The following is a 20,857-nucleotide window of genomic DNA, read 5'->3' on the forward strand; positions in this document are numbered from 1 at the left end:
TTTACCCTCCACCAAAGCCTGCGTGGTGCAGGGCGACTGGGCAGGGCCTCCTTCCGTTGTTCACAGGGTTGCGGGTTCGCTGAACAGCAAGAACTGGGAAGAAGTACAACCAGAACGCTCCCTAGAGGCAAGACTGGTGAAACTGCCTCTCACATACTTGGGACATGATGGCAGGGGAGACCAGACACTAGAGAAGGACATCATCGCCCTTGGTAAAGTGGAGGAGCAGCGAAAACGAGGAAAACCCGCCACAGTGGCGGCAACAATGGGCTCAAACATAAGAACAATTTTGAGGATGACGCAGGCTGGGGTGACGTCTTATTGTGTTGTACTATGTTGTGTCGGGTCGCTATGAATCAGCGCAGACCAGACAGCACCTGGTAACAGGCACCCCCTTGGGAGAAAGGTACCATTCCGTCTTGGAGAAAGCACCAGAGAGTTAGACAGGGTAGGCTCTGGTGAAAACACGGCTAATAGCCCCAGACTATTCATGGGTAACTCGCCACATGTGCATTCATTCAGCATAAAAGCATCTGGAGCTGGCATTCGTTCAGAACTGTTCAAGGTGTTGGGGACACAAAGGGAAGAGTCACTAAGTACAGTCCTTTCTCCTGCTGGTTGGGTATTGGGCTGAAAATCACCAAGTCCAGGGCTCAAATATATCCATCGCTCCAAATATGAGGCTGTCTGCTCCTATAATAGGCCCCAGTCACTATGCCTCATAATTGACTTTATGGATTTCTGTTGGGTTTTTCTCTTCTGGAGCTCTGTGGGATACAGAAAGGTTATCCCCAGGTTGTCCCCCATAATATATGCCTAACCCAAGATGCTGCTTGCTAGCAAATGGTACACTTGGAGGTCAACTGATTAAAGGTTATCCCCCTGAGGGTTATCAGCCATCTAGAGCGATCAAACCCTATGGTCTATCCCACCCTAGGTGGGGTCCACTCCCTTCTGATAAGCACAGTGGGTTGTTCCCCCAAGGAGAGTCCAAAGACAAGGTTAAGCCAGCTCAAGGAGGATCAAGGTTAGGCTGCCATCTTGACTTTAGAGCCCGCCCATTTTCTCACATGTATATCTCTAGTGCCTCCCCCCTTCCTATTTGTGTACACCCCTAAATCATCCCTCTCCTGTTGCACATATGCCTATGGCACAAGCTCTTCCTGTTATGATGTCATTGGGGGGCTTATAAGTCCCCTAAGTGTATATAAGCCGTGATTGGAAATACATTTGCTCTCTCTGCAAGGACCTGGCTACTGAAACCGAGGCCGTCTCAGAGGTGAGCATTTGTCTGATGTCTCTTTAATTTTACCCCTCAATTATACTTGGACCCATTCAATTGTGGGGGCTGGGACCCCACAGAATTCAGCATTCAACTCTGATATGTGGACTATGTGTCGGGAGCCGTGGGGCGTGATGATTCAGTGCTCACTTACTAAGGTCAGTGATTCGAGCCCATCTGTTGCTCCTCAGCGAAAGATGAGGCAGTCTGCCTGTGTAGAGCTAGAGCCATGGCAACACTTCGGGGCCCTTCTCCTCTGTCTGTGGTGTGGCTGTGATGAGAATCGGCCTGACAACCCAACGGGAACAGCTCTGCCCCCCACCCGACAACTTGTCACAGGGATTTGAACCATTTCTCCCCAGGTCAGTCACAGTGGATGAAGCAAAACCAAGACAGACCCAAATCTGTAAGGTGCGAATGACGTACACAGAGAGACACCTGGAGCAGGGAGGCCTACAGGTTGACCCACCCGCTTCCCCTCTCTCTTAGGAACCAAGGGCGGAATGCACCACGCATGGCAACTAACTCTCTTGACTGGCTGAGTCAGAAAGCGGTGAGGAAGAAAGGCCGACTGATCTATTTCCAAACCCAGGGTCCTCAAACTATGGCCCTGCGGGCCATATGTAGCCCGCCGAGGAATTTATCCGGCTCGCCGGGTGTTTTTGCCCCGTTTGTTTTTTTACTTCAAAATAAGATTTGTGCAGTATGCATAGGAATTTGTTCATAGTTTGTTTTGGTTTTTTTTTTAAGCTATAGTCTAGCCCTCCAGCGGGTCTGAGCGATAGTGAACTGGCCCCCTGTTTAAAAAGTTTGAGGACCCCTGAGTCGTAACCAATGAAAACATTCTGTGGATGAGCACAGCACATCCGGACTGAACTCCACCATGCCAATGGCTATGAAGAGGGCTCGTGGCTAGATAGCATTTTGTTCTGTTCCCCGAAAGGTCCCTGCATGTCAGAGACAACTCAACTGCAACTCACAGCAACCACAGTGGGAGCTGCCCCCAAGGCAAAACCGAGCAACCAGACTCTGCCATCAAGTCAATTCCGCCTTAGAGCGACCCCGAGGGTTTCTGAGACTGTAAACCATTACGGGAGCAGAAAGCCTCCTCTTCCTGCCAAGGAGGGCCTGGTGGTTTCCAACTGCTGACCTTGCACTGAGCAACCCCGAGGCTTCCAGGGCTCCACATTCTTTCCAAGACAGAGGCCCCATGCTTCCTGGAAAGTTCACTTCTTCACACGTAAGGACATCTCATGGTCGGCGAGTCAAATAACTCATGCCACCAGCATTTGCCTAACAGAGTATTTGGTGTACAACAGGAAACTATTTTTGACAAAACATTGCTCTTTGAACTTGCCTGGTTGGTAAGTGATTGGATTTGGGTTCAAATCTAGAAGTGCTAGAACCTAAAGAGGTCCACAGTCCTCCATCTTTCCTCCTCTGGGGCCTCCCCGGAACACAGAGCAACTAGAGGTCAGCCACCTTCTCGTGTAAATTAGCACTCAACTGTGAGTAAGTTAGAAAGACCCTTGATTCCTTTCCCTTCACGCCCAGAGAAGCAATGGGAGGAAGTATTAAACACCAGCCCGTCCTCTCGCTGCACCCTCCCATGAGGTGACATTTGGGGACTTGAATCTCTTAAGTGGACATTTTTAAGACCAAACCTGAAAGTTCTACTCCAGGAGGGTAAGCCTAAAAGCATGACGACTGGGGACTCCAGTTCATGTATGCAGGGGTTTATTCCAAACAAAACATGCTTAAATCTGTCTCTGTGATCAGTGGATGGCTGAACATAAGTTCTCTCAGGAATACAGGTGCCTTAGTCTCATGACACCCACCCACTGCTATTCAGTCATTTCTGACTCATCATGATCTTGTCTAGAGTTTCTAATGTATGCCTCCAGCTTACACCTGACCTACGGACTTGAACTAGACTGGACGTACCTACTTCTGTAATTATGTAAGTCATTTCTTGATATGAATCTCTTTCTAATGAGCAGATACATATCACGTCTTTGGTTTTGTTTCTCCACAGAACTCAATTTAAAACATCTAGGTTTCTATGATTTGTAGCCAACCTTTTTGGATGCTTAAAAGAGAATGAAGCATAGTTCATCCACTTCCCCTCTCCATCCTCAAAAAAAAAGCACACATTGGAAGGAAACTGTTCTTATAAAGTAATTATTATTATGTGTATAGAGGCAAAAGTAATTTTATACATTCTTTACCATATTTGTTATTAAAAATGTGTTGTTACCAATTCAACTAAATATTATTCCTATCTGACCTTAAAATGTGGTAACCAATTGCCCACCAGCAGGATTTTTGTCTGTAATTACAGAGAGAAGCAAGGTTGAAGAAAGATGGGTAGTGGAGGCAGAGAACATTTTTAGATGTCATTTGAAATAGCAAAGGGAGTCTAGGACAAATGCCAAAGAAATGGAGGGGCTTCTAAAAGTGTGTGGGAAGATGGTTTAAAAGATGGTGCAGCTTTCTCATGAACTTCCACGCCCCTTCCTATGTTCAGGTAAAGAGAAGCAATGGCTTGATGAACTTGAGAAGCAGAGATGAAATCAAGCAAGACCCTTGTCATGGGGAGATGGCCCACTGCACCATGGACTGAGCATGGACCTCCACGATGGACTTGTGGTCCACTCCATGACAGGGCTCAAGTGGAAACGACAAGGTTGGATTCAGTGTCAATTGGAAGGCGATCTTCTAATAGGGTCATGGACTCATTGATTCGTTTGTTCTAAATTTAGTAACTCATACACTAAGACTTCCATCTTTGCATCATCCCCGCCTTGAGCAAGATTCCTTCCTGCACCCCTTCTAGTCTTCTCGATTCTATCGTGTCTCGTCCAAGGCAGGTCTCATTATACAAAAGGTCACACACCAGGGAGGTGTCATCAGGCTGTGTCGTGACTGAGAGATCCGGCTCCACCTTCACCCAGGAACATCGAGTTGACATAAAATCTAACCATCTCACTTTATTAAACAGAAATATCAAAATGTGAGCTGACCTCTCTACCTTGAATTTAACTGGCCCAACAGATGCCCTTGGAGGAAGCCACTGCTATGCTGGGACCTTTTTCGGACGCTCTCCAGTTTGTTTTGTTGAGGTGTGCCATGTCGGGGAACGCGTGCCCCCGTCTGGAGTATAGAAACTCCTTCAGAGCAGTGTCCCCGTGGGATGTTCCTGTAGCCACGCCCACCAGCTACCAGGGGGCATGTGCTGGGAAAACGTTTGTTGGAGAAACGAGTGGATGGATGAGAACAAGGACTCTGTATCCAGAAGATCTCAGAAAGAAACCAACGCCCATTAAGCAGTGTGGCAGATTCTCTGATATTGTTGGAGCCGGTTACAATCCCTGTGAGCGGGGAGCGGGGATTTCATTTTCCGATGGAAGAGAAGCCTCCAGGCCATATCTGCTACCCCGAGCGAGGCTACAGTTCCACAGGCTTCCCTGAGGAGGGGCAGCCAAAGCAGATCTGGTGGGAGCTTCCTATCAGAAAATTCCCTGGAGCCCTTTCTAACCATGAAGCTATGGGGACCCATCAGCCAACTGATGCCATTCTCCAGATGGGCATGCTAGGGGAGCCCGGCTTGTGACACAGCCGAAATGAAAGTCCTGGGCAGCCGTTTTAGAAAGAACACTGTCGAGGATGTCCCTGCCGGAATCAGGAACCCCAGAAGTATTTTGTGGGACCGGGTCAATCCTCCCACTGACCGAATCAATGGCGCCAATGTGAGTGAAAGTCGGAGGCTGCCGACTGGTGATCCGCTGCAGAACTACAGTGCAAGGAAGCGTTGTCTCACCCCTGTGGCGCCAGCAGCTGCTGGAGGGGGCCCTGTAAGACCACCTGCCTTCCCTACCAAACCCACTAGTGATCCGAAAGGACACAGTAGGACTGCCCCTTTGGGTTTCTGAGACTTTAAATCTTTACAGGAGTAGACTGCCTCATCTTTGTACTACAGGGCGGCTGGTGGTTTCAAACTGCAGATCTGTGGTCGGCAACTGAATGCGTAACTCACAACGCCACCAGATCTCCCTGACCTCCATTCTACAAACCAAAACACCAAGCTCACTGCCATCAAGTGGATGCCGACCCAGAATGACCCTGTAGGACAGAGTAGAACTGCCCCAGTGGGTTTCTGAAAATGGAAATCCTCATGGGAGTTAGAAAGCCTCTTCTTTGTCCCCAGGAGGGGCTGGTGTGTCAGAACTGCTGACCTTGTGGTGAACTGCCCAACCCATAAACCCACTATGTCACTGGACTCTCATCCTTCCTTCTCAGAAGGCAACCTATCCTTTCATCTGTCTTGTCTCTGATAATGTGAACGCCTAGCGCACCTGTGCTCCAGGACAGCTATCCTGGGCCTGCCGAATCCGTGCTCTGGCCCACAGGAGAGTGCGGTAAGCCTGCTGAATCTGTGCCCTGGCCCACACCCATGCATTCCCTGGCTTCACAGCCCAGGCCAGCATCTTTGGAATGACTGCCCCCCACAGCCGCTACTGTCTAGTGGTGGTCTCACACAGAAGAAAACTACCACATATTAGGTGCTCCTGAGAAAGGATGTACCGGTGGGTCCATGCGCGGAGAAGCGTGTAGGTGTGGGTTGCCTGTTAGCTGGCCTGGTCCCTTAAGGGCTGAAAAGTAAGCAGTGAGGGGGAAGGGGGCCTGACGTGGTTTGGACCCCTGACATGTTGCCAGTGGATAGACCTGTAAGCAGACAGATGTCATCCCCTTGTCATGGAATGGACACGGACTCATGTGGGAAACTGAGGACCAGGCAGAGAATGTATGCGGACAAATTCTTCATTCTCATACTTAAGAAGCCTGGGAGGCCAGGGTTCTGGGTGGAGGGAGGCCTTCACATTTGTGAGTTGGAGATGAGTCTAGGCACATCCTCATAATTAAAAAATTATCCCCACGGTGTTCTCCCATAATAGTGCTACCTTAACGTCACCCCTTACAAGCAGAGGGCTACTTGCTACCCGGCAGGCAACTTTATCCATAGGAGCAGACATGTTGCTGTTGCTTTCCCCACTCAGGCGACAGTCACCACTTACCTGCCATCGGCGGTAGTGTTAGGTTACTCCCCAGTGAATTCAGGAACCTCCAGGGTTAAAAAAAAAACTCCCACTTCGTTATGTATGCAGTTACCTGTAATGAGTGGGGCTTGCATGCCCCAAGACTCTATAAATTGTTATAAGAATGCATTCCCTCTCACTCTCCCTGACCTGGTTCCTGATACCATGGAGGAGGTGAGCACCCCCAAATGTTTGCCTCGTAATTTCTTCTCTTCAATTATACAAACCATCTCTTAAAACCCATATGGGCTGGATCCCACTGACTCAGAATGACCCTAGAGAACAGAGCAGACTGCTCCACAGGGTTTCTGAGACTGTCAACCTGTACAGGAGTAAAATGCCTCTTCTTTCCCAATGGAGTGGCTCGTGGGTATGAACCACCGACCTTAGGGTTCGCAGTCTGATGCAATGAGTAGCCCACCACGCTTCTCCAGCAGAGTAAAACACAAAACAAAACCCACTGCCATCGAGTCGATGCCAACTCAGAGCAACCCTGCAGGACAGGTCAGAACTGGCTCTGAGTTTCCGAGACCGTAGCTCGTTAAGGAAGTAGGAAGCCCCATTTTTCTCCCGAGGGGCAGCTGGTGGTTTTGAACCGCAGCCCTGCGGCGAGCAGCTCCCTACGTAGAATAGAGAGGCTTTAAAATAATCAGAGCTATGTCGTGGGCTTCCGGAGAAGGCCGTACAATTTCTCCCGGGCTTCACAACGCAGATGGGTAAAAAGTGGAACTTTCTTTCCTTTCCCAAAGTGAACCTCAGTCTGTGTTACACATCCCCACGCTGCCCGATGGCAGCAAAACTGAGCATGCCTAAGAGCCCCAGTGGCTTCATTTGACCTCTGTGCCCCACCACCCTTCTCTGGCATGGGTGGGACTTCTAGAGGGTCTAGGTGGCAGCCACTTAGAGGCATGGAGAGGGGGATGAGGATGGTGCCTGGCATGCTCTGTCTATCTCAGCTTTCACTGTACCGCCCACCTTCCTCCCTGACAGGGCCTGGAGCGTCTGAGCGGAGGGAGGGTGACATTAAAACAGATGTCAGGGGTGAGAGAGAAGCGGGTCCATTCCTACTCCTCAGTCTGCCACCCCAGGCCTGTCAGGGGAGACACGCAGGCAGAGGATGGCTAGCCAAGGAGGATGCTGTCAGGAGGCTGGACTCAGAATGGAATGGGAGTGGCCTCCCACTGGCGCTGCTGTTTAGATGTGCACCTTGCCCATGCTGGTTTGATCCTCTGGTGGAAACCGGGGACAAGGGAGTGACTGGTCTCCCACACATGTATGCATGTGCGTGGGGATCCACACCTTCCACATGGGCACATCTGTGCCTCACACACACAAAAAGTGTTCAACTCGGGGGGCCCAGAGCAGGAGTTCCTCTCTCCTTCAGGATACTTTGGTAGGAACAAAAAAAAAGCACAAACGTTTTTAAAGGCTCGCTGGCTTCAGGGGAAAGAACACCAATTATCAGGAAGACCAGTCCTGGACAAGGGAGGCTGGGCGTGGACTGGCCATCCCTTGTGAGTGTGATGGTCTCCCCCTGGTTACTCCCTATGCCATGGTAAGGTCATGCCACTCCAGGGTTGGGCTGGCTTGTGAATGCCCTCCAGGATGCCAGTAACAGGTAAGACTTTCAGAAGAAGCAGAGGCCAGGCCATGAACTGCAGCTCCTACCCACACAGCCTCCCCGCAGCCTGCACACACACACACCCTGCCCACCCCACCCCACCCCCATGCCCTAAGTGCAGTTTCACCACGGGAACCGGCCGGTTTCCTTACTGGTGGCCTGTGCATCTTTGCAGCCCTGCACTCTCAGGATGAGCTCTGGTCTCCACTGCAGGAGCAGGGAAGTTCTTAAGGTCTCTAACTCCCACCCAGTGACCTCTCCCTGTGCCAGTCTGGTAAAAAGGTGCGGGGAGATACTGATAGGCTTCGCCTGTGAGCAATCATGAATAGGATTTCCTGGAGCGCCATCTTACTGTGTTTGAAACGAGTCCTCGGAGAAGCAGGAGGAGGGATCTCATTACCAGCAGGGGCCAGGAGTGGAGCGTGTCCTCTGGACCTGAGATCTCTGCTCTTGAGCCTCCTGGATCCAGAAGACAGCTCTACCATCAGAGGAGCAGAAGTGGAACCAGGAGCCGGCACGGAACAGCCCAAGGAGCAAGGCAAGTGCTTTGTGTAGGAGGTTGGCCTGCAGCTTGGGTGTCTCTGGACACTTCACTGAAGAAAACGGTCTTGCTGATCCAAGGAAGCGGAACTGAGAGCCTCTGGGCTGGGGCTGACTGGGGTGAGGTGCTTCTAGCCACTTCATTCGGAGTTGGGTTTGCTGACCTACAGCTAAGCAGAGTGCCTTTGAACTGAGGCTTACCGCAGAGTGGCATGCCCTTTGGGCATTTGTTAGCAGACCAGAGAGCCTTGGAACGTGTCCTGATAGACAACTCAATTCTGGGCATTTCTCACTGGCATTACAACTTGTTAACTTCCTTCAAATGAAGCATCTCACTGCCACTGGGGTGATGGTGACCTGGCTTTCCCTCGGCCAGGATAGAACTGTGAGTTCTGAGGCTGTCACTCTTTACAGGAGTAGAAAGCTCCAGCTTTCTCCCTCGGAGCAGCTGGTGGTTTTGAACTGCTGATTCGGTTAACAGCCCACCACGTAACCACGATGCCAGCAGGACTCCATTCATTTCCTTAGTAAACCCTTTCATCGGGAATGCCGTCTGTGAGTTCTGGGTCACCATTGCAATGGAGATGAGAAACTCGGGGGGTCACACAGAGAACATGAATTAAGACAATGCATCTTACCATCTACCCTGTCCTAAGTCCTCAAGTCTGGAGTGGCCAGAAGTTTTGGTTTCTACGGAAGAAGAGCCAGGCATTCCCCAAAATGGCTGATGGCATGCCTAACATGTCACGACCGTAAGCAGAAAAGGAGACGAGGAAAAAGACAACCAAAGCCCGTCTCTCCCACAACACTCAATGGAACCGAGAAAAAGAAAAGACAGGTTCTCTCTAGAGCAGTGGTTCTCAACCTTCCTGATGCCGCGACCCTTTAGAACAGTTCCTCATGTTGCGGTGACCCCCAACCATAAAATCATTTTCATTGCTACTTCATCACTGTCATTTTGCTACTGTGATGAATGGGGCAACCCTTGTGAAAGGGTCGTTTGGTCCCAAAAGAGGTTGCAACCCACAGGTTGAGAACCATTGCTCTAGACAAAATCCCCACCCCCAACCCCACTGTCATTGAGTCTTCTCTGACTCATAGCACACCCCCCTGAGGTTTCTGAGAGGACGTCTTTACCGGCACCGGTCGCCAAACCCTTCTCCTGCAGAGAAACGGGTGGCCTTGCCGTCAGCAACTCCACCAGGATCCCTTTCACTGCAGGCCGTGTGTTTTATAATTGATAAGTTAAGTCAGTGCATTTTAAGTTCTGTTCCACAAGGATTTATCTCCCTTCCCTCCCAATCCATGTCTCCCTCCCTCTTCTCCCCATCTCCTGCATGTGTTGTGTGTTGTGTGTGTGTATGTGTGTGTGTGCACAGGAAATGAGAAGGATTCTAGGCCCCCACTCCTCCTTCAACATCAACCAGCCTGGACAAGATTTCCTTTGAAGTAGAAGAAAAAACAAAACGGGTAACAAAACATTTCAGGCCCACATCTTTATCCATCCTTGATGTGGGACCATGCTAAATGACAGAGCTACGTCGAGGGAAACCACGGGCTCCTCCCGTGGCTGTGTGGGCGAGGGGCAGCATAATTCAGCCATCAACAAAAGCAGCTCTACATGCCGGCTCCTTTTGAGACCTTCTTTGGCTCTCACTGGATCGACCAACCAAATCATGGGCAGAGGTAATGGAGGAGGTCACTTCTCGTGATCAGAGTCGCTTTGGGTATTGTGTGCCTCCAAATGAGCAGCGTGAAATAGCTAGAGAGGAGGTTTGCTCTGGAGCAGCCCAGGAAGGGAAGAGGCGAGTGAGTGCTGAAAGCTGCCGGGCCAGGAACTGGTGCTGGGACAGTGAGACGACAGCTCCCTAGGGCTTCATTATGCCTCGAGCTGCGATGTGCGTGTGTGGACATGTGAACCTCGCTCCCGCAAACATGTGAAAGACAAAGAACGCATACATATCTACTAGGATGCTTTGGAAATACATTCCCCTCCTTGACCTGAGCTCTTCAAAGCCTGCCAGCTAACCTACGGACTTAAATATGGCAGACACGACGGCAGCTCTCTTTAAACTGCATGTCCTGGGCCCGGCAAATGCTAGCTCTTTTTACATGCGTGACCCCAAATCCTCCTAAGGACCCCACGAATGAAGAAAGGGACTTAGATCAAAATAGTGAGATTTCTCAGGATCATGACATCACTAACGGGGCTGGGTTTCAGAGGCGGTATGAGGGACGTTCAGTGTTAAGACCAAAACTCCAAGCCCAGGCCTATCAAGTCGATTCCAACTCCTAGCACCCCCGTGGGGGGTTTCTGATGCTGTAGAGATCTGAATGAGCAAAAACAGCCTCATTTTGCTCCCAAGGGGCAGCTGATAGGTTTGAACCTCCGACCTTGCCGTTAGCAGCCCAATGCGTCCTACCAAGTTAGCCTACAAAAAGACGTTCTCCAGGAATGCAGGATGAGACTGTGAAGGGACAACTCCCATCAGAGGACTCTGCATCTGTCATGACTGCTGCGTTTTTATCCTCCACGTGCCTTTGCTCCGACCATAGAGATTGCATCACGCCCCCAGGTGTCCAATCTGCTGCATTCCAGCCCAGCAGGGAGCCACCCACCCAGTCTGCTCACAGCAGACCCTTTGCTTCTGCAGACAGGAGCTGCCGGGCAGTTTCCCTCTGCTCCTCCTCGGGGACACAGCGCTGGTATGCCCAGGGAGAAGCACAGGAAGGCTGGTGACCAGCTGCCGACCCCTGCTCATCCAGCAAACATGAACTGAATGCACATGTGTCCCGCGCCTTAGCTCACACAGGGGTAGCTGAGATGAATAAGCCAGGGCCCCAGTTCTCAGGGAGCTCTTTCTGGGTGGCGCTGAAGACACATCAGTGTGACAACACAAGGCTCTTGCTGACACATGAGCAAGGGTCCTGAGCATACAAAGAAGGCACGGTTATGGAGTCTGGCAATCAAGGCAGTCCTCCTCAAAGAAGTGACACCTATGAACTTGCCAAAGAAAGAAAGAGATCCTATTCCCAATCCAAGATGATGTGAGCGTGTCTTAGTTTCCCAGCGCTGCCTTAACAAAAATTCCACAAATAAGGTAGCTTTTCCAAAACCAACTCAACTCACTGCCATCGAGCCACTGAGCACTGCTCCACCGTGCAGCTCCACCGTGGCCTGCTTCACCACATTGCCTACTGGCCTCCGCTACACCTCCCCACCTCCTCCTGTTGCCTCCTTGACCTTGTGCTAGTGGCCACGTGAGCTGGAAGGGGCTTCAGTATATTTACTGTCCCACGAAAGTGAGTTAGACTGAGCCCTCTGTACTGCTGTGTGGACTAATTTGCTGTTATTCTCCTTCTCGCTGTAGAAACCTATCCGTTTCCATAGATAGAATCCTAAGTGTCCTGGTCTTGCTTCTGTACAGAGCCCTGCCTAACACAACCCTTCCTCCTCATTCACTCAGGCACTCCCACTCAGGGTCGATTTTCTCTGTCCTCGTTCACACGCACTGCTGTCGGGTCCATGCTGACCCACAGCGACCCTGAGGGACAGAGTAGCACTGGCCCTGGGTCTTCAAGCCTGGACATCTTCACAGGAGTAGAAAGCCTCATCTTTCTCCTGTGGAGCAGCTCACGGTCTCTAACTGCTGGCCGTGTGGTTAACAGCCCAGCGTGTGACCCCTCCATCCCCAGAGCTCCTCTGTACAGCTTACTTTAAGAGGAGAACCAGTTTTCTTCTTCCCAGGTTATAAGGGGGAGAGAAAATAAACAATCAAAGCTTAGCCCTCACAACCTTCCCCCTGGGACACAGGGACCCACAGACTCACACAGGGACCATCGGGTCCTGTCACTGTCTGGGCTCTTCACACCTGGTGGGCAGCCCGGGGCAAGCCTCCTAGCAACTTTGATGATGAAATGAGAGGCCAGTGCAGGTCAGAGCTGGAGGTGCCCGCAGGCTTGGATGTCACGATTTGAAGAGGAGACACAGGCAAGGCATCACCATGCCGCAGCTCCACCTTTTCCAAACGTTCTCCTTAAAATTCAGTCCTGGTCACCACAGAGAACTGGCAGCGATCAAGGATTTATTCTTGAAGTTACATTCTCTACAAGTGCATTAAAAATAGATTCTAGATTGGAAATGATGAATAAAGACACCTGCTTTTTAAAGATGGATCAACGTAACCCTTCGTATCGTCCACAAATCTGCACTGATCACTTTCTTCCAGATTTCCTTCCATGGGTTCCCTCCAACCCTTCCCTCGGACTGCAAGAACCTAAGCCTCAACTAACCCAAGTGTGAGGGGAGACTCATGCTAGTGATTCGAAATGACGATGAGTTAAATCACCATTTGGGGGTGGGCATGGGGCCTGACCTGTATACACTAAAAGGAGCCCTAGTATCAATGTGGTGTTAGCACTGGGCTGTCAACTGCAAGGTTGGAAGTTCAAACCCACCAGCAGCTCTGGAGGCGGAGGGGGGAGAGAGATGAGGAGGTCAATCATAAACCCCTTTCTCCCCCCAGTTTCCCCTTCCCCTCCTGGCATTGCTACTCTCAATATTGGTCCTGAGGAGTTTATCTGTCCTGGATTCCCTGTGTTTCCAGCTCTTATCTGTACCCATGTACATGCTCTTGTCTAGCTAGATTTGTAAGGTAGAATTGGGGTGATGATAGTGGGAGGGAGGAAGCACTAAAGAACTAGAGGAAAATTGTAAGTTTTGTCAGTGCCATACTGCACCCTGACTGGCTCATCTCTTCCTGTGACTCTTCTGTGAGGGGATGTCTACTTGTCTACAGATGAGTTTGGGGTCTCCACTCAGCCCTCCCCCTCTTTCACATTGATATGATTGTTTGTTCTGGGTCTTTGATGCCTGATACTTGATCCCACTGATACCTCATGATCATACAGGCTGGTGTGCTTCTTATATGTGGACTTTGTTGCTTCTCAGCTAGATGGCTGCTAGTTTATCTTCAAGCCTTTGAGACCCCAGATGATATATTTTTTGATAGCTGGACACCATCAGCTTTCTTCACCACAATTGCTTATGTGCCCATTTTGTCTTCAATGATCAACATATAACATCCCTTCCCCATCCCCAGGGGGATCAACAATAGAAAAGTGGGTGAAGGAAGATAGCAGTCAGGGTAAGACATGAAAAAACTAATAATTTATAAATTATCAAGAGTTCCTGAGAGAGGGAGAGTAGGGGGAGAGCAGGGGGAAATGAGGAGCTGATACCAAGGGCTCAAGTAGAAAGAAAATACTTTGAAAACGATGATGGCAAAATATGTACAAATGTGCTTGACATAGTGGATGGATTTATAGATTGTGCTAAGAGTTATAAGAGCTCTCAAGAAAATGATTTATACACACACACACACACACACACACCATCTTGGCCACCTTAAAAAGCAGCTGTCCTCTATCCATTTGGGTCACCTGAATCAGAATGGACTCGATGACAGTGGGATATGTACCATTGATGACAGTGGGATATGTAACATGATTTAATTGAATTTGACAGACGCTCTTCTTCCCATTTCTCAACCTTCGCTGCTAGGGCCACAGTGTAGGGCTATAAGGACAAAGTGCTCTAGAGCAGGGGTCCTTAAGCTATGGCCCGTGAGCCACATGCGGCCCACTGAGGACATTTATCCAGCCCACCGGGTGTTTTTGCCCTGTTTGTTTTTTTTTTTTTTTACTTCAAAATAACATATGTACAGTGTGCATAGGAATTTGTTCATAGTTGTTTTTTTAAACTATAGTCTGGCCCTCCAATAGGTCTGAGGGACAGTGAACTGGCCTGCTGTTTAAAAAGTTTGAGGACCCCTGCTCTAGAGTCTAAGGTTGTACAGCCCTTGACCTGGGGGTCTTTACCAATGGTCCTGATTGAGGTGGGCCTTTCCTGGAAACACCCACAGTAGCTGTCACATTCTCTACCAAGGAGTGGGCACCCCCTGCTCACCCCCATTTCAAAGAGATCCTGGGTGTTCTTACCATCTGCCTTCTGTTCTCTACCAGGTGGATGCCAATGATTCCCAAGAAAGATCCGAAGCCCAGCTAAGACAACAGGGAAAACAAGAAGAGAGAAACACTTGAGGTTAGCCAGGCAGGCGTGTTAACAGTGACACAGAACAGGAGATAATGCACAGGAGATTGTGACCTCTTACAAACATGCAGCGCGATGGGCCAAGGCCAACCATTCCCACCGTGTGAAGTCAAGCCTCAGCTGGCAGCTGGTTTCAGTCCAACCAGCGGGCGGCAGGGTTCATCTGCACTTGGTGGGGGGCGGGGGGACTTCTTGGCTGTGCACAGTGAGGTGAGTGGGCAGAGCTTCAAAGGAGCTGCCAAAGCATGGCATCTAATGTTTTCATTTCAAATCGTGTTAATGTCTAGGTCAAGTGATTCCACCCGTGGCCATAGAAAGTGAGTAATGCCCCCGTCCATACCAAACTAAAATAAAGCAACAAGTCGAGGGGCTCTTGAGTCAACCATGACTCACAGCAACCTGGTAGGACAGAGAACAGGTTCCCAAGTCTGTGATCTCGCTAGGAGCACATGGCCAGCTCATTTCTTCTGCTGAGCCGCTAGTGAGTTCAAATCATTGATCTTTTGGTTAGGATCTGAGGGCTGAACCTCTTTGCCTCCAGGGTTCCTACCCCGCACCCCTCCATTCAAAGGACCATGTGTACGCATGGCCTGGGGTCAATTCTGGCCAATAGGGACCCTATGGGGCCCTATGAGTTTCTGAGACTGGCTGTTCACAGGAGTAGAAAGCCTCGCCTTGCTCCCCAAAGGGACAATCATTTTGTTTGGGTTTTCAGTTATCACTGTGTCCTGCCAGCTCATGACCACCCCAGGGGAGTCGGAGTAGACCTGTATTCCACAGGGCTCCTAATGGCTGCACTGGGGACGTTAGATGGCCAGGCCTTACTTCTGAGGCATCTCTGGTTAGCAGTCAAGCCTGTGTTCACACCACCCAGGCACTCCACCTTCACCGTGACCAGAGCAGTTCATCTCATCTCTGCTACACATCTGGGCGTGAGGCCAGTGACACCCTCCCCCCCCCACCACCACCACCAAATTGTCTTCTACTAGACCTAGCAAATGTCCCACCGTTGGAGAGGGATTCATTTAGGCGAGTTATTGGGAAACTAGAACACCAGTGCACAGTAATCCGCTGACACAGAAGAACACGTGGAGATTACAGCTGCACTTAGCTGTCCCCTGGGACTTCAGGTGAGCAGATAGATCAGGAAATCTGAGCGAGGGGGAGGGGGAGGTAGACAGGAGGCCCTTGCTTGGGTTCTGCCAGGAGCGGTCAGAGAAAGGCCCCAGGAAAAGGAGGCGGCCGCTCCTGGGCTAAGAGGACAGAGCCACAGGGGAGGACTCTGTCGGAGTCATGGAGCTCTGACACACGTACTACGGCGTGAACGAAGTCCGTCCCTAGAGGAAAAATACTGCATGAGGTAGCATTCGCTCACTCACGACTGACCAGTGGGTTTCGACTCCTGGCGACTCAATAGGACAGGGTAGGACTTGTCCTGGGGGTTCCCAGGCTGGGCATCTGTATGGAAGCAAGAGCTCCCAAACTGGTGAAGTTTCAGAGTGACTGGTAATTCTGAACTGCTGACCAGGTAACAGCCAAAAGAGAAATCCCCATCACCACCCGAGCCCCTTGATATGAGATAACAAGAACAGGCAAGTGCACAGAGTTCAGGGTGAGTGACCACAAAGGATGGGGTGTAGGCGGACAGAGGGAGTCAATGCTGAATAAGCAGTAAATTTCTCTTTATGGTGATGGAATATTTGACTCGGGCTGATGGTTGGGCAACATGGTTGATATGTAGTCAATATCACTGAATTGCACACCTGAAAAATGCTGAACTGTCACATGTTAAATATGTGTGTATAAGAACTCCAAACTCAACACCATCAAATTGATTGCTACTCTTAGTGACCCTGTAGATGTGTATACATGTGTATAACTATCTAGCTATACCTAGACCCATATCTATAATTTACAGAAATCAAAATAGGAGGCCCTCGTTGCACCAAGGAGAAAGTGACTGCTGGTAGTCTAAAGAGTATGCTCATCTGGATGTTCTCATCTTGAAAATCAGAGAGCCTGGCCACTAGAAGTCCTCCTGCTGAGTGTCCTGCAGCCAGGAGAGGTGCCTTCTCCTCTGTCACTGCCATTTGCAAGGAGAACTGTCTTCAATTAATTTCTTTCAGTGCTAGGAACATTGTGTTTCCACAATGCCCCACTGAAAATGCTATTGTGGGCATCCCTGAAAATGCCACAGTAGATGGCCACTAACCTAAAGAGTCAGAGCCACAAAATCCAGAGTGTGAGTCACGCTCACACCAGCAGAAGCCCACTGCACAATATGCAGGCCAAATTTCACTCCTAGTGACCAAACCAACCCTACTCCCCATGAACGGATTCCCAACTTGTAGTGGCCACACACATTAAAAAGTAGCACTCCTCCATGGGGGTTTCTTGGCTGTCATGTCAATGAAAGCCCATGTCCGGGTCTTTGGACCATGGTGTGGGTTCAAACCATCAACCTTCTGGTTAGAAGCCAAGCACCAACCGTTACACCACCCAGGGACCTTTGGCTAACCCCAAAGCCCACTGCCATCAATTCTACTCCGACTCAGCAGCCCCAGAGAGTGTTTCCAAGGCCGTAAATCTCTATTAGAGCAGATATAGCCTCATCTTTCTCCGGAGGAACAGCTAGTGGGTTTGAACTACTGACTTTATGGTTAGCAGTCCCTCGCCTAAACCACAGCACCCTCAGGCTCGATGGATGTAAATTCGGGGCTTTTTTTATGTTTGGTCCATATTCCAAGGACTCACTTGACCAAAACAAAGATAATTCGCCGCCTAAATCCACCTATACGTTCACTTCACATAACCTACATGTAACATGTCCACTCTTCAAAGCCCAGGAGGATAAAAGAGCTGTTTGTTTTCATAGCTGTTGTAATGCATTGCCACAGAAACTGTGGTTTAAAACTTCACAAATGTGTTGCCTTCCCGTTGCAGAGGTCAGGAGGCTGGCTTGGGTCTCGGTGAGCTTCAAGGTGATGGCTGTGGGCATTCGAGAGTCTCTGAGAAAATTGATCCCCTTCCCTTTTCTGGCTTTTAGAGCTTGTCCACAGTCCTACCCCATTCTTCGCATCACGGGAATCTTCTCTTCTGTTCCCCTCTTTCACTTTGGAGAAAGATATGGCATTCGGCTCCCATAAAGATTACAGACTTGGAACCCCTATGTGGTAGGGTTTTTTTATTAATCATTTTATTGGGAGCTCATACAGCTCTTATCACAATTCTTACATCCAGCCATTGTGTCAAGCACATTTGTACATTTGTTGCCCTCATCATTCTCAAACATTTGGTTTCTACTTGAGCCCTTGATATCAGTGCCTCATTTTTTCCACATCCCTCCCCAACCCTCCCTCTCTGATGAACCATTGACAATTTATAAAAAAGTGTTCATGTCTTACACTGATCAATGTCTCCCTTTCCCTATGTGGTAGTTTTACTCTGTCCTATGGGGTAGCTGTAAGTCAGACTTGGCTAAGGGCAATGAGTGTGTGTGTGTGTGTGTGTGTGTGTGTGTCTGTGTGTGTGTGAGAGAGAGAGAGAGAGAGAGAGAAAGAGAGAGAGAGAGAGAGAGAGAGAGAGAACACAGACACTGGGTCTACTCAAATAATCCAAGGTCACCTCTCTAAGGTCAATTGATTAGCAACATTAATTCTATCTGCTGCCTTCATGAAGGAGCCCTGGTTAGTGTTGTGGTTATGCACTGGGCTGTAATCTACAAGTTCAGCAGTTCAAGACCACCAGAGGGTCCTCAGGAGAAAGTGGGGCTTTCTACTCCCATAAAGAATTACAGTCTCAGAAACTCGAAAGGAGGCTGTTCTACTCTTTAAAAGTCCTACAGGGTCACCATGAGTCAGCTTCTACTCGATGGCGGTGAGTTTGGCGGTTTTGTTTTGTTTTCTGGTTTGCACCTGAATTCCTCATTGCTAACTAAGTAATGTATCCTGGGGTTTCAGGGAGGAGGATGTAATCTTTCTGGGGAGACAGGGCCTTATTCTGCTGACTACAATTACAGAGAGCCATTTGGGTGCCTGGCCTCAGACCTCCAGATCTGCTGAGTCAGACTTGAACGTGACCCCCCACCCCCACCCCCCGGGCAAGCAGGAATCTATCCTGCCTGGCCCCTCCAACCCCAGCATCTCACAGTGGATCCCAAGGCCCCAGAACCGCCTTACTTAGCCGTACTCACAATGATCCCTGGGTAATAGCCTCCCACCGTCACATTCTCAGTCCTGGTGGTTGCAGCAAGGCCTATGGTCAGGATTAAAGTGGACACCACCAGTAGGGAGATGGCGAACCAAAGGGAAGTCTTCTTTCTTCTTGCAAACCCTTCTGTAAGGAGAGCAAACAGGAAACTCATTAAAAGGACACGTGGGCTCGGGGATGGCGTTTGAGCAAATGTCATGAGCATGGCCGTGGTTTTCCCTTCTGAACACAGCAGCCCCCCAGATCTTCTTTTGAGGACGCATGCCTCTGGCATGCTACAGGAGCCACACAGGTGAGGTGCAGGTGTTTGTCTGTTCATCTGCACTGCTCTACCTCTGCCTCCCCACCTGACCCACAAGTTCCTTGAAGATAGTGGCCCAGGTCTTCCCCTATTAAAACTAGAACCAGCTACTCGGTAAGCATCTACACAGGACCAGGCCTTACTCTAAACACTTCACGTGCATTCATGTATTTTAATGACTTCCCCAACCCTATAAAGCAAAACGAAAGCAACAATAGTTGCTATCAAGTTGATTCTGACTTGTGGGGACCTCTCTAGGGTCCGAGTACAATTGTGCCTGGTAGACTACTTTTATTCATCACTGCGTCCTTTCATATTTCCAGGTCTTGGTCCCACAGGGCTCATCTCAGTGGGTTTGGTCCAACACCCTATTGGTAAATTGTAGAGCACATAACCCTCTGTGTTAGCTAGAGACTCCACCTCTACTGCCTTCAAACTCAACTCAAGGGCTGTCAAATTAAGTCCGGCTTATGGCAACCTTATAAAGGGTTTACAAGTCTGTGAACCTGTATGGAAGCAGACAGCCTCACCTCTTTCCTTTAGAGTGGCTGCTGGATTTGAACCATCGACCTTGCCATTAGCAGTCTAATGCTTACCTGACAGTGCCACCAGACTCCTGTAACTGCCTTACTCTCCCCAGTGGCAGACAAACGGCTAAGAAGCAAATGCAGGCACCCAGTCTCATTCAAAGCCCACGGTCTGACCACTCTGCTGCCCTGCTTCCCATGAAGACACCGGATCCAAGGGATCATGCAGCCAGTATAGTTCATGCTTCAGTAGGATTTAAGATTATGGTATTAGACCTGGCTTTTAGCATAATTTTATAATTATTTTAATTACAGAAGAAATAAGCCAAGAATCTGGGATCTTACATTGAGTATCGTGTTATCATATTAAAATTCATTCAGCAAGCGCCTAATCATCTGAAGCAAAATCACATGTCTGGGGACACAGTGGGGCTCAGGAGTGTTCGACTCCCCACCGTACAGCAGCAGCAAGGGCTCCTGGCTCCTTCTGGCTCCTCAGCAGCAGGAGTCTCCTTCACTGCTTAAGTCCCACTGGTTATGCATACAGCAGACTGTTTGTCTTCCGTGAGGAAGAAGCTGGGAATGTGATGTGGGGCGTAGTTGCAGCGTAAGGGCGAGGCAGAGGGCCGACTATCCATCTTCAGCACTGGGTTCTCTTGAATGGACATCTCTTGTTTCTATAGCCAGCCTACCCCAGCCAGCCATCCCTGAGTCCCTCTGAAGGTCATAACTTCAAGACGCCTTCCCTATCCCACAGACTGAAGGAAAGGTCTTTACAATCATGAGTCATTTACCCCTTATTATAAAAAAGATGTAGTGTTACAAAATATATCAGGGTAAGTAAAAAAAGTATTACTCCTGTGGTTCTTGTGTTTTGCCCCATGTGTACCTATCTACATACACACTGATAGCTACCTGAGGGCCAGGATGGTAGTGTCTTGCATTGTCATCTCCTCTCAAAGCCTAGTGCAGCATCTAATGACTGTGTGATTCAATGGGAGTGGAGGCACAACAGAGAGAACGCACTAGAAGTGTGGAAGAGACAACCATTTCCATCTCAAGGATCCATTTTCCCCTCATTCACAAAGTCCCTATACTTTTTCTTTAATGTGGAGTGTGCCTCAGAAAGATTACATTTCCTGCTTCGGTCATAGCTGAATACCACCACA

General features: G+C 49.6%; 1 protein-coding gene across 1 annotated transcript in view; it reads right to left on the reverse strand.

Annotated features, from left to right (window-relative positions):
- Positions 1-20,356, reverse strand: part of TMEM255B (transmembrane protein 255B) — an 84,348-nt gene extending 63,992 nt beyond the window's left edge. Inside the window, exons 1-3 of the mRNA XM_075562687.1 lie at positions 20,221-20,356; positions 18,844-18,986; positions 14,540-14,602 (exon numbers count right to left, since the gene is read on the reverse strand). Of these exons, the coding sequence (XP_075418802.1) occupies positions 14,540-14,602; positions 18,844-18,986; positions 20,221-20,356 (342 nt within the window). The remainder of the gene's footprint in view (positions 1-14,539; positions 14,603-18,843; positions 18,987-20,220) is intronic.
- Positions 20,357-20,857: the final 501 nt, after the last annotated feature.

Source organism: Tenrec ecaudatus, chromosome 11 (assembly GCF_050624435.1).
Source record: "Tenrec ecaudatus isolate mTenEca1 chromosome 11, mTenEca1.hap1, whole genome shotgun sequence".
In the NCBI taxonomy this organism is placed as follows: Eukaryota; Metazoa; Chordata; class Mammalia; order Afrosoricida; family Tenrecidae; genus Tenrec; species Tenrec ecaudatus.